We start from the raw sequence: 14,174 nt of genomic DNA, 5'->3' as shown, positions 1-14,174 counted from the left end.
TGCAATTGGAGCCTTTCAGGAGGTTGGGCAACTGGGGGGGGGCGGTGGTGTCCCCTGTGCATAGGCATCCTGGCAGTGCCAGGATGGAATCCCCCACAGCGGGACCAGTGAATTCATATTATGTATCCCAGAAATGTTCGGTGAAGATAATCCTATTTTAGAAGAAAGGTTGTGATTTATGAGTTTCACAGTGCAAGTTGATATGAAACACCAACCCATCATTATACTTAATTGAAATGTTAGCAACAATGATGAAACAAATGCCTTTAGTTTATTCTGCTGCCATTGCAGTACTGTCTCCTGTTGTATTTGGTCTCCTGCTGTGAAACTGGAACAGGGCTTTAAGTTTTGGAAGCTTATCATAACTGCGAGGGAGGAACAGAAGACTGTTATAATCAATGTGGGACTGGCATATGCATGAGAGGTCAGTTTGGTCACAGCTACTTGTCAGTCACGTGTAGCTGTCATTCTGTGCTATGTATGAGTTGTTCTGTAATTGAGGACTAAAGAAAAGCAGCATACAGCAGATTTCCAGATATGTTTTCTCAAATTCTTGGAATTATGAAAACACAGGGGAAGCATCTCAGCATTAATGGCGAAGAGGAACAGCAGGATCACTTGCAGGTTGAGAACCTGTTTTCCAAATTGGCGGGTTTTTCCGAGGCTCTTTCTCAGAGTCGTGGCATTAGCATCCAATCTCCAACCAGTTAGGGAGGGTGGATGGGATGGTGTGCTAGTTTTGTCAAAGTGAGCATTCGTCCCATGACATGAGTTACATGCGCTCACTAACATTTGAATTTTTGAGGCTGCAACAATGACAGGAATGGAAAAGAGACCTGGCAAGTCTCTTCCCTGGAAGTTCCTGCTGCAGGACATGAGGACTGCAGTGTGGTAAGCTTTCAAAGGCTGGTAGTGACCAAGCAGGTCAGTAGCAGGAAGACTGGCGGATGGCCCTCCTGTGACATGCACATTATCAATGCATGACTATCAGCTCCACTCAGAAAGAGATCTTGTTGAAAGAGGCTGAAGGGCCAGTAGCAATCTACTGTGAGAATCGTCTGCTTGCAGATCTAATGTTGGGGGTCTTGGCTCCCACCAGCCAGATCTTGCTGTTCACCCCTTTGCCTTGTGAAGGACCATATAGCTGAGGAGAAGGTAGCTGCAGCTGCTGTTCTTGATGTTGCTCCTGCTGCTGGTACTGTTGATGCTAGCCTTGCTTCTCCTCTTGAGGTGCAAGGGAGATCTGCATAAGCTGCTCACATGCCAAGACAAAGGCTGGTCACAGGGAAATACAGTTGAAGCTGACTCATGTGTTCGGCAGGTGAAGTGCCTTCCAAGAAGTTGGTAATGTCAGTTTTACTGGAGAAGCTCTTTTTGCAGTGCACTTGCCTCAATGACCCTGGTGAGTTGCTGACAGGTCCGGAAGCAGTTGCCTTGGCTGGAAAATTCAGAATTGAGACCTGAAACCTTTCATAATTCTAATTTTAATGACTTTAATTACTTAATTGACAGAGTTTCTGCTCACTTTTAATACTGTCCCACAGAAACTTAGAAGACGGCAACATGTACGCAAACCTGACTCCCCTTACCTGAGTAAATTCAAAAGATATCTCAATTAAAACAAAATGGTTTGAGGTATACAAAAGAAAATTATGAGATGGATTTGAGATCTATCAAAAATGACAAACCTGTTGGTTTAATGACCTTTCTATTTTCCAAAGTATATTTAAATGATATTAAGGGAATACATGATTTCCTCTATCATATTCTATTCACTAATGAATTCACTTTCTTGTAAATTGCATATTTCTAACCCATGGCTTCCTACAATTTAATTACTAGGTGTTAATTACAAAGAAATGGCATTTTCAGCTTTTCATTAAGAGACTGCTTTCTGTGCTCTCTAAGTTGCTCAGCGTCCATTTTTGTCTGATTATAGTTCGATAAAGCACCTTAAGACTTCTTTTATGCATGAAAGGTGCTTTTTAAAATATAAGCCGCTGCCTCAACATTATCTTCGTATAAAGAAATTTAAACATTTTAAACCATTTTCGTGAAAGGTGAATGTATCTAGAAAAAAAAACTGATCAGAATTTTAATTCCATTTCTTGACTATTCTGTAGCCACAGTATGAGCACAACATATTTTTGCTTGATTCATAATACTTTCCTCCTTTCACAGCAACCAGAGATGTTGAAACGAATGGTGGTCTACAATTCATCGTTTTGTTCTAAAGGAAAGCACGTAAATAATCAGGAATTTTTATCATGATATCTTTGGTTTTTTTTGTGCGTGCTCTTTTGATGCAGACATCTTACATGAAATAGTTCTGGGTTTATCGCCAACATTTTTTGTTGCTGCTTGTATTCCATTCATTTGCCTTCTCAAAGGTTTCTTGCCCCCTACCTAATGTGTGATGTGATTCTTCAGTGATTTTGTACTATTCACTAAACATCCTGAACTCAATTGCCCATGCACTAGTAGCAATTTATTTTGCCCTTTTTATCATTCACTGGGACTCCTTATAACTGGGTAATTCAAACAGTGAGAAACAACAATGACAAAAGCATGCTTACAATCTCTTATGTTTTCCACTCTGTGTGGTTCCAGAAAATAATACAACTCTGTTGAAAGGCTCAAAGAGCTCTCCCACTGGTGATCCACTTACCTTCTTTCCAATATAAAACACAAAAGGAAAGACCTGCATTTGTAAATCTCTTTCATGACCACATGATATCCAAATGTGCAGCACAGCCAATTAAATACTTCTGGAGTATTGTCACTGTTATAATGTAGGAATATCAGTTTAACGTTTCATTCAATTTCCACATCTGTAGGACTCTTATAGTAAATACCATTAATATATTGATTCAGATTGACAAACTTTGAAATAAACGGCAACGTATAGAAAACAGCACAACGGCAGAATTCTCCCATCTCAACCATGACAGGAACCGTTGTAAGCAAGAACAAAAAATTTGGCGTTCCAACCTTTTGACCTCTACACCTGAAACTCCATTCATTTTCCATGGCACAGGGAAATCCTAGCCATGAATAAGGATGACCATAGTAACTAACAACTGCATACTTTATTCTAATGTAATTAAATTTTCATTGGTGTACCATGGAACAGACATAAATTTGAGCACATACTTTTTCGAGCAAATCATAGCTTTCATAATGAATTTACCTTCTACTGCAATGTCAGTGATTTGCAATCAATAAGGCAAGAGAGAAATGATAAATAGAACAAGACAGGAAGGGAAGTCAAGCACATTTCTAAGAGTAACACAGCTTTCAAGACCAAAAATTATTAAAGGACAAGACCAAAGGCTCTGGGCAGGATTTCCTGCCCCCCACCCTCCCTCCAACCCCCCACAACATATTTTCCAGCAATGGAGGAGGTCTGCTTTTGGCATTTTTTTGATCCCACTAATATCCATGGGATCTGCACCCACCATCACTAGGGAACGTGCCATAGGAGTCATCATTGGCATGTTCAGAAAATACCACCAGCAGAAAGGGCCAGAAACTTTTGACCTTTGTATCTGAGTGTCTGTAGCATTCAAAACTAAAGAGATGAACTGCTAGTGCAGATAGAAATAAATATGATTTGATAGCCATTACAGAGACGTGGCTGCAAGATGACATAAATTGGGGCCTGAATATTGAAGGTTACATGACATTTACGAAGGACATGAAACAAGGAAATTTGACAAGGAGGCTCTGTTTATTAATGATGGTATTGGCATAATTAGAAAGCTATCACTTGAACTCAGGAAACGAACATGTAGAAATGATTTGGGTGGATTTGAGAAATGATAAAGGCAAGAAGTCACTTGCAGGAGTAGTGTGCAGGCCCCCTAAAAGTAACTACATAGTTGGACACAGATTAAAGGAAGAGATCGTAGGAGCTTGTTGAAAGATACAGTGATAATCATGAGGGATTTTAACCTACATACAGACTTGAAAAATCAGATGGATGAGATGGGAGTTCATAGACTGTTTTGGGGACAGTTTCTGTAGCAGTAATCATTTTGTGATTGAATTTAACATTCAATATGAGAGAGAAGAATGAGTCCAAGACAAATATTTTAAACTGAAATAAGGGCAATTATGAAGTCATGAAGACAGAGCTAGTTAATGTAATCTGGCAATTGAGGTTAAGGGATAGGTCGTTAGGGATGTGTTGGGAGACATTTAAAGGAATATTTCAGAATACACAGAATAGATATTTTTTAACTAAAAAGAAAAACCCCTTGAGAGGAACTCATCATGTGCAGTTAACTAAAGAAGTTAAAAGTAGTGTCAGACCCAAAGAAAAATTACATAATTGTGCAAAGACAAGTGGTGGGTCAGAAAATTGGAACGAAAATAAAGAGCAAACAATGACTAAAAGATTGGTAAGGAGGGGAAAATTAGAGTACAAGAGAAATCTAGTAAGAAATATACATGCACGAGGTTCTATGAATATTAAAGTGAGGTGAGTTAACAAAGTGAGCATTAGTTCTACAGAAAGTGGATCTGGAGAAATAATAATGGGAAATAAGGAGATGGCAGATGCATTAAATAGGTATTTTTCATCAGTCTTCATTATAGAGGATATATGCATTATCCCAGAAATAGCTGTAAAACCATTAGCAGAGAAATTGCATTTTGGCAAATTGTCAGAACTGGGGGCTGACAAATCCTTGAATCTCATGGATTTCATCCAAGGATCTGAAATGGAGTAGCTAGTGAAATAGTGAATGAGTTGTTTTTAATTTTCAAATGTTCCCTTGATTCTAGGAAGGTTCCATTAGATTGGAAAATATCAAATGTAACTCATTTATTCAAAAAGGGAGGGAGACAGAAAATAAAAAACTACAGGCCATGCATTTAATATCTGTAATCAGAAAAATGTTGGATACCATTATGTAGGTAGAGTCAACATGGTTTTGTGAAAGGAAGATCATGTTTAACCAATTTGTTGGAGTTCTTTGAAGAAGTCGTATGTGCTGTTGCTAAAGACAAACCAATGGACGTACTGTATTTACAATTTTAGAAAGCATTTGATCAGGTGTCACATCAAAGGTTATTGCAAAAAATACAGGCTCATGGTCTAAGGGGTAACTTATTGGCATAAATAGAAGATTGGCTAGCTAACAGGAAACAGAGAGTAGGCACAAATTGATCTTTTTTTGGTTGGTAGGATGTAATGAGTGGTGTGCCAAAGGAATCCATGCTGGGGCCTCAACTTTTTACAATGCATATAAATATCTTAGATGAAAGGACCAAAGGCATAGTTGCTAAGTTTGAAGGTGACCCAAAGATTGGCAGGAAAGTTAGAAAGAGGACACAGGGAGGCTGCAAAAAGATAAAGGGTGGGATTCTCTCATGTTTCTCAGAGGCAGGAAGCAGTGCACTGTTTGATGGCAGCAGGATTCTCTGGTCCCACTTCTGTCAGTGGGACTTTTTTTGAAGCCACGCTATGCTGCTGGGAAACCCACGGGTGGTGTGTGTTGCCAGTGGAACAAGAAAATCCCATCATCAGTAAATGGCTGTAGAATCCTGTCCATAGTTGGGTTAGTTGAGTGGGAAAATTGAACATATTTTGACAGGAAGATTGAAAAAGGATCTCATTAACTAAATGGTGTGAGATTGCAGAACTCTGAAGTGTAGAGAGATCTGGGTATCGTAGTGCATGAATCACAAAAGACTTGTATGCAGTTATAGCAAGTAATTAGGAAAACTAGTAGAACGTTACTGCTTATTGTGAGGAGAATTTAATATTTAAGTATGGATGCCATGCTTCCATTGTACAGGACACTAGTGAGGCCATATTTGGAATAATGTACATAGTATTGGGCTCAGTATTAGTTGAGAAAGATGTAAATGCATTAGAAGCAGTTCAGGGATGGTTTACAGGGCTAACACCTGAATTCAGCAGGTTCTCTTATGAGGAACATTTGGACAGGTTAGGCTTCACTGGAATTTAGAAGAATAAGAGATAAGTCAATTGAAGCATTAAAGATTCTGTAGCGTCTTGACAGGATGGATGTGGCCGAATCTAGTACTAGAGGTTATTGTTTAAGAATAAGGGGGCAACCATTTAAGACAGAGACAAGCAGAAATATTCACTTTCAGAAAATAGTGAACCTTTGGAATTCTTTTCCTCAAAACACAGACTTTGGCTGGGTTTTTTCACCCCTATTTAAGTAAGCAGGTTTGAAGATGCAAGTGGAAAATACCCCAAGAAGGCTAAAGTCACATTTCACTTTAATGTAAAAGTAAGAAGTGATCATCAGTTCCCCCATCAATAACGGGCTGCATTTCCTGCCATTCAATACTGGGAACCTCATTGTGACAATTAGCATCGCATTATAAGGTCATTACATAATGTCTCCATGGCAGTGTGATGTCAGGATTCAATGAAGCACAATTAGTCTCAGAAGGCATGCCTCTGGCAAGCAATACTTTGAGGAAAGCTCCCATATTGAAATAATTATTATTTTGGTAGACTTTCAACTCACTTTCTGAATATGAAATTGGGGTCTGGTTTGGTTACCACTTAAAACAAAACCCATTTGTCATGAAAGTTGAAAATCTACCTTGTGACTTGCACCATTCTCCTGTCCTCCCGAGACCTTGCCTTCCGTGTAAACTCTTTGGTAATATTCACGCTCACCCAATTGCTCTTACCATCTTCAGTCACTTTCTCCTCCTGTTCTGATCGTGATGCCCTAACTAAACTTTATAAAAAATCTTCTGCCCTTATTTGGCCCATTCCCCCTATTGCCTCCCTATTCATGTATCCATCCAGGTGCCTCTTAAGTGTTGCTAATGTGCTTGTTTCCACTACCTCCTCTGGTAGCGTGTCCCAGGTACCCACCTCTCTCTGCATGTCCATCCTAGGAAAAGGCTTCTGACTATCCAGTGGCAAGACCATCTTGATTCACTGTCGTATTCCCAAATCCTTCCAACTACACTTTCCTCTGTTAGCCTCTGGAAATAACTCTGTAATCATTAATAACTACATTATCAGCTTCGGACTCCCCATCATCCCTCTGTTCATCATTTTAACTCTGCATCTTTGATTTGTTTCACAATTTCCTCAACTCCTTGAAATCTTTGTTGCCATTTCTGTATCTTTTGGCATGCTAGCCTTCTCGCCAATTTTCCAGCTCATGTGGACTGGGGCGTGCTTTTGCCTTTTCAAGAACAAAGTACAAGGGAAAGTACAGAACAGGAAGAAGCCCTTTAGCCTGTTCTGATCGTGATGCCCTAACTAAACTTCATAAAAAATCTTCTGCCCTTACTTGGTCCATTCCCCCTATTGCCTCCCTATTCATGTATCCATCCAGGTGCCTCTTAAATGTTGCTAATGTGCCTGTTTCCACTACCTCCTCTGGTAGCGTGTCCCAGGTACCTACCTCTCTCTGCATGTCCATCCTAGGAAAAGGCTTCTGACTATCCACCCTGTCTATGCCTCTCATAATTTTGTAGATCTCTATCAGCTTCCCCTCCTTTGTAACCAGAGTGTGGTAATGTCAGACCACAAATAAGGTCATCAAACTGTTGTCTAAAGAATTATCTTAGTCATGATTTAGAAAAACACCAGTTTCTCATCACCAACATCCTTAATTGTGCACCAAAAAGAAGGGCCGCACGTGCGGCTTAAAACTGGACATTCTACACCTCAGGACCTACTACACCCATCCCGGTTGAGTAGCAGGTTAAAACCCCCGCTGACAGCTGCTAATTGGATGAACCTTCGCTCACTCAATAAGGAAGTCCAGACTGCACAAAGCTCATGGGGAGATCTATCCCCCAAGGCCTTCATGGCTACCACAACAATCTTCTTTATATAAATAAGTAAGGACATTTAACAATGAAGAACAAAGGGTAGCCAGGGAGAGGGTTGGGCCACTCAAGGACAAGGGAGGGAATCTATGCGTGAAGCCAGAGGAAATGGGTGAGATATTAAATGAGTACATTGCATGAGAATTGACCAAAGTGAAGGACTTGGTGGATAATGAGTCTGGAAAAGGGTGTGTAGATAGTTTGAGTCATGATGAGATCAAAAAGGAGGAAGTATTGGGGTTTTTGAGAAAGATTAAGGTAGACAAGACCCCAGTGCCTGATGGGATATACCCCAAAATACTGAGAGAGATAAGGGAGGAAATTGCTGGGGCCTTGAGAGAAATTTCTGTATCCTCACTGACTACAGGGGAGATCCCGGAGGATTGGAGAATAGCCAATGTTGTTCCTTTGTTTAAGAAGGATAGCAAAAATAATCCAGGTAATTACAGGCCAGTAAGCCTTACGCCACTGGTCAGGAAATTATTGGAGAGGGTTCTTCGAGATAGGATTTATTCCTTCTTGGAAATAAGCAGACGTATTAGTGAGAGTCAACATGGTTTTGTGAGGGGAAGATCGTGTCTCACTAACTTGATCGAGATTTTCGAGGAAGTGACGAAGACGATTGATGAGGGTAGAGCAGTGAATGTTGTCTACGTGGACTTCAGTAAGGCCTTTGACAAGGTCCCTCATGGCAGACTGGTGCAGAAGGTGAAGTCGCATGGGATCAGAGGTGAGCTGGCAGGGTGGATACAAAACTGGCTTGGTCAAAGAAGACAGAGGGTAGCACTGGAAGGATGCATTTCTGAATGGAGGGCTATAACAAGTGGCATTCCTCAGGAATCAGTGCTGGGACCTTTGCTGTTTGTAATGTATGTAAATGATTTAGAGGAAAATGTAACTGGTTTGATTAGTAAGTTTGCAGAAGACACAAAGATTGGTGGATTTGCAGATAGCCATGAGGACCATTAGAGGATACAGCAGGATATAGATCGATTGGAGACTTGAGCAGAGAGATGGCAGATGATGTTTAATCCGGACAAATCTGAGGTAATGCATTTTGGAAGGCTTAATACAGGTAGGAGATATACAGTAAATGGTAGAACCCTTAAGAGTATAGATAGGCAATGGGTCTTGGTGTACTGGTACACAGTCACTGAAAGTGGCAATGCAGGTGGAGAAGGTGATCTAGAAGGCATATGGCATGCTTGCCTTCATTGGCTGGGGCATTGAGTTTAAAAATTGGCAAGTCATGTTGTAGCTTTATAGAAAGTTAGTTAGACCGCACTTGAAATATAGTATGCAGTTCTGGTCGCCACACTAACAGAAGGATGTGAAGGTTTTGGAGAGAATACAGAAAAGATTTACCAGGATGTTGTCTGATATGGAGGGCATTAGCTATGAGGAGAGGTTGGAGAAACTTGATTTGATCTCACTGGAACATCAGAGGCTGAGGGGCAACCTAATAGAAGACTTCAAGATTATGAGAGACATGGATAGAGTGGATAGTCAGGAGATTTTTCCCAGGGTGCAAGAGTCAATTACTAGGGGGCACAGGTTTAAGGTGTGAGGGGCAAGGTTTAAAGGAGATGTACGAGGCAGATTTTTTACAAAGAGGGTGGTGAGTGCCTGGAACTCATTGCCATTGTAGTGGAAGCAGATACAGTAGTGAATTTTAAAGGGCTTCTTGATAAATACATGAATAGGATCGGAATAGAGGGAGATGGTCCTCAGAAGGGTAGCGGATTTTGGTTAAGTCAGGCAGCATGGTTGGTGCTGGCTTGGTGGGCCGAAGGGCCTATTCCTGTGCTGTAATTTTCTTTGTTCTTTGTTCTAATAGTAATTCAGAAGAACAGTAATAATAGTAACAACTCTGAAAGCAGGAGCAATTGTAAACAGGGCTTGCATGCAGAACACTTTCTTGCAGACTGAAAAGCCCCCCAAAACCCCCACACATGCTAATGAACTTCAACACAGAGCATCTTCAGCAATAGCTGCTCACCTCATCCAGAACCTTCACCTACATCATTTTCCCAAAGTCCTATCCTTGATTTCAACCTTTACATCTTTTGCATACTGCCTCTTGTTTATATCATCTGCAGATTGCGTTCAGCTTCACGTGTATGCTGATAACATTCAGCTCTACCTCGCCACCAGCTCTATCAACTGTTCCTTTGCCTTTGTAATATCAAACAACACATCCAACATCCAACCCAATAAGAAAAAACAATTCAGGCCAGTATTCTTATTTCCCAGTTTGTACTGGTCTTCCCTTTTAAGGTATACAAGACCAATTTGGACTATTATTCTTACTTCCCCATTTTTATTGTGCTTATCTCCTTTTGAAGCCATGATTTTTCTTCACTAACAGATTAGGAAGACCGATGCAAAAGTAAAATACTGCAGATGCTGAAAACCTGAAATGAAAACAGAAAATGCTGGAAATACTCAGTAGGCCTAGCAGCATCTGTGAAGAGAGAAATAGAGTTAACGGGCCCTATTTTACCATTTTGATTCTAAGTGTTGGGCGGACTTGAAACTGAGAGTGTTTCAGATCTGACTTTAGACCTGTTCTCAGGTGCCCCCAAAGGCACTCTGCCTGAAAAACTATCAGCAATTCTGAATTGTGCTGCAGAAGCCTCTGGGCAGGGGCTTAACATGCCCAAAAATCCTACAGCTCCAGTAGGCGCCTCTGACTTCGCATGCACAGGAAAAAGATTATAATGTGTGGCTCCCCTGCCATATCATTTCTGGGGTGGATAATGCCTCCCCCTGGTCCCCACTGACACTGCCTTACCCCCACAAAATTACCCCCCACCCCCTTCAGTACTCAGACTGATCACTGGCCCCTCCCCCTTCCCCCTCACCGTTCTTAGGCAGAGTAGCAGCAGACCCTCCCCTTCCCCCATCACTGATCTCAGGCAGAGAACAATCGGATCCACTCCCCCACTCTTTGCCACTAACCTCAAGCAGAGAGCTGTCAGACACTCGGCACTTACCTCCTAACTAACTGAATGGGTGAACATGGTGGTAAAGGGGGAAGTGCTGATAAGTTTGGGCGTGCAGCCTATTAAGCCAAATAAATGCATGCAAATGTATTTAAATGGCTGTTGTGCCCATTTTGGGCGTGGTCCTGATCACGGCCATTTTCGGCCTTGGTAAAGGGGGAACCGACGTGGGCATGGATCACACTACTCAACTCATGCCCAATTTTACTAAGTTTTCGCACCCAAAAACAGGCATAACATAATGGTAAAATCGGGCCCAATGTTTCATGTCAGTCACCTTTGATGGAAGCATTTTCTGTTCTTATATATTTTTGAATCCATGGTCTTTGGCTCATCCCAAACTTTATGTTCTTTTTACCAATTCCATCCCCTCCCTCAACCTTTGTGTCACTGTGCTAGATTGTTAACAGTTGAAGCATTTTGTTCTAATCACACTAAGCACTTGAATCCATAGTCCTTCCATCACAAAGATTAATCACTTCTACTTTATTTCCTACCCCTATCTTAGCCCCATGTCACTGAAACCCCATTAACTTTTTGATCACTTCCAGACGTAAGAATTCTAAAAACCTAACTGTGACCGAACATTTGGTCACAACTGATAATATCCCCAGCGAATGTTTTTAACACACCTTTATTTTTGTTTAAATCATGCAGCTTTTTAAAGTTCTCTGTGGATTTTTCTGACAGGCAAGAGGTATATAACTGCATATTCTTGCTGGTGAGCTTGACAAATCGTAGAATCATAGAATCATCGAAACCCTACAGTACAGAAAGAGGCCATTTGGCCCATCGAGTCTGCACCGACCACAATCCCACCCAAGCCCTACCCTCATATCCCTACATATTTATCTGCTAATCCCTCTAATTTACACCTCTCAGGAAACTAAGGGGCAATTTTTAGCATGGCCAATCAACCTAATCCGCACATCTTTGAAATGATCACCTGGGAGAGTTACTTAAGCGTGGCTCATACCCAATTAAAAAAAAGCTTCAGGAGAGGAATGCAAAAAACTAACTTTCCAAGCTCAGTATTTATTGCCAAATCTCATGAAAGGGATGTTTTCATGTCAAGTAGTTCATACCAACTGTGCTTGGAAAGTGGCCCGATAATGTGTGTCCACCTGGGAGACATGAATACAATCTTTAAAAAATACAATTTTGGCATCAATAAACACACAAAGCATTGATTGAGGCAAACAAATTGTTGAATGAGGAAATCAATTGGCTGGTCTTGAAAGATTGAATAGTTAAAAACACCATGCAGTAGAGAGAACTGCGATTATCAGTGCCCTTGCCTTTGGTTGACAGGTGGAATTACAGCACATTGTAAGATAAGTGCAAATGTTGCCTTTCTGTTATAAAGTGAAATATTTTCAATCTGTAGAATATTTTCCTTGGACCCTATATGAGATCCTGAGAGTTCCCATCGTGGGACAAAGGATTGATTTGATATGGGAGAAACATTTGTGCACTCTCTCTTGAAACTATTAACTTAGGTAGCAACTAAACTGCATTTTAATAGAGAAAATAAGTTCAATTTTCTGTAAGCGTTGTATATGAAGATATAAATAAAGTAAATCATTGGTTATACCATTTAATAGAAATATGATGCAATAATATTTAGAGTTACAAATATTAGAATGATAAAGAGTCAGTCAGAATATTATGTGGATATGCACTCTCACTAAACCTGGATTCATTGCAAGAAAGAAACTTTTTAAGACAATGACTGCAATAATTTGAAAAGTAATTTGGCATGGTTTCTTATTACTGCAGGGATTCCAGAAATATGTGGAGGACTTTGATCCTTATTCCATGGTAAGTAATGCAGCTAATTGGAGGCTAAAGAGGAGTTACTACAGCAACAAAATACCAAACTACTTTTGGGAAGAGAAGGGGAATTTTGAAGAGGGAAAGACCTGGATTTTCATCTGTGAATCTAACTTTGAAAAATGGCTGCCCAGACAACAGGATTGAAATTTTGCCATCATGTCCACCATGGGAATCAAAGTGGACAAGAGACGGACCATGGAAAGGTCCATTGACCTTGGGTGGGATTTTACGATTTTGGGATGAGCGAAGCCATAAAATCCCGCCCAGATCTTTGGGCACTACTATAAGACATGGTGAGCGATTCTGGATGTAGTGAGAAAGATACTGAATGCAGAGTAGGGCTGGGTGGAAGGCCTGCCTTGAAGCTCCAACAATGTGTCCAGACCTCACACCTCAACACCCCCAAACAATCCCCATGCTCCAACCATGCCAACTCGTGCCATATCATGCCATGCATCCACACGCCTCTCCCATGGCCTCTCATACCCTCCAAGCCAAGCTATGCTTCTGTCTCTTTTGCATCTCATTCATTTTATGATAATCTATGCACCTGTACCCATTCCATGACCTTTATATCTCCTATGCCAACTTAGGAGCAACAGAGGAACCACCACCCTTTGCCTTATACTACCATGTCAACATCCTGTCATGGGCAGACCTCAGGATCATGCAGAGATGGGATAAAACAAGTTCTGTAAAATGAAGTTATGTCTATTGCAAGCTACCTTATATTGAAAACAAAATCTAATTCATAAAAACCCATTTACTACACTTACATTCCCTCAAAAATCCTTTTGAGTATATATGGTGGGGTACCTCTACAGCATAAGGACATTCATTTCGTATTCAATAAGCAGAACCCATGGATTTTCTGGTTTCTTTGGCTGGGATATTCCAGTCCCGTTGGGAGGGCTGGAAAATCCCACCCTTTAAATTTTGATCATGGACAGCATGGTGGCACAGTACTTAGTACAGCTGCCTCGCAGCGTCGGGGACCCAACTTCAATTCCAGCCGAGGGTAACTATCTGTGTCAAGTTTGCAGGTTGCCCCCATGTCTGTGTGGGTTTTCCCCAGGTGCTCCAGTTTCCTCCCACAGTCCAAAAATGTGCAGGATAGGTTGATTGGCCATGGTAAATTGCCCCATAGTCTCAGGGAGATTAGCAGCGTAAATATCTGGGGTTATGGGAATAGGATCTGGCTAGGATTATTTTCGGTGCAGTCTTGATGGACCGAATGGTCTCTTTTTGCACTGTAGTGATTGTACATATATACCAATGTCCAAATGAAAAGAATAATTTTTAAATGTTTGTTTCTGAATAATGCTGATTTATATCTGATCTTTGAATTAAAGTAGTCTAGCAGTTTTGCAAGTGAAAAAATAAATTATATATGGCTTTTGACATGTAAAAGTATTCTCTATTTCCACAACTAAATAACAACTGTTTAGACAAATCTCATGAGCCACACACTAGAGACTGATAATGTGGTCC

General features: G+C 40.8%; 1 protein-coding gene across 3 annotated transcripts in view; it reads left to right on the top strand.

Moving 5' to 3' along the window:
- The window catches only part of ush1c (Usher syndrome 1C), a 226,814-nt gene that overhangs the window by 176,519 nt on the left and 36,121 nt on the right, over positions 1-14,174 (top strand). For 2 of the 3 annotated variants that reach the window (XM_080190280.1, XM_080190279.1), the window contains exon 16: positions 12,627-12,668. In XM_080190280.1, coding sequence (XP_080046406.1) covers positions 12,627-12,668 — 42 coding nt within the window. Of the gene's footprint in view, positions 1-2,181; positions 2,245-12,626; positions 12,669-14,174 lie in introns of all 3 variants that reach the window. The other variant, XM_080190278.1, reaches the window with a different exon arrangement.

Source organism: Carcharhinus amblyrhynchos, chromosome 6 (genome assembly GCF_965287045.1).
Source record: "Carcharhinus amblyrhynchos chromosome 6, sCarAmb.v2.hapA, whole genome shotgun sequence".
NCBI classification, from domain to species: domain Eukaryota; kingdom Metazoa; phylum Chordata; class Chondrichthyes; order Carcharhiniformes; family Carcharhinidae; genus Carcharhinus; species Carcharhinus amblyrhynchos.
Note: the sequence above shows the minus strand (reverse complement) of the source record. Positions and strands in the feature narration are given on the sequence as shown.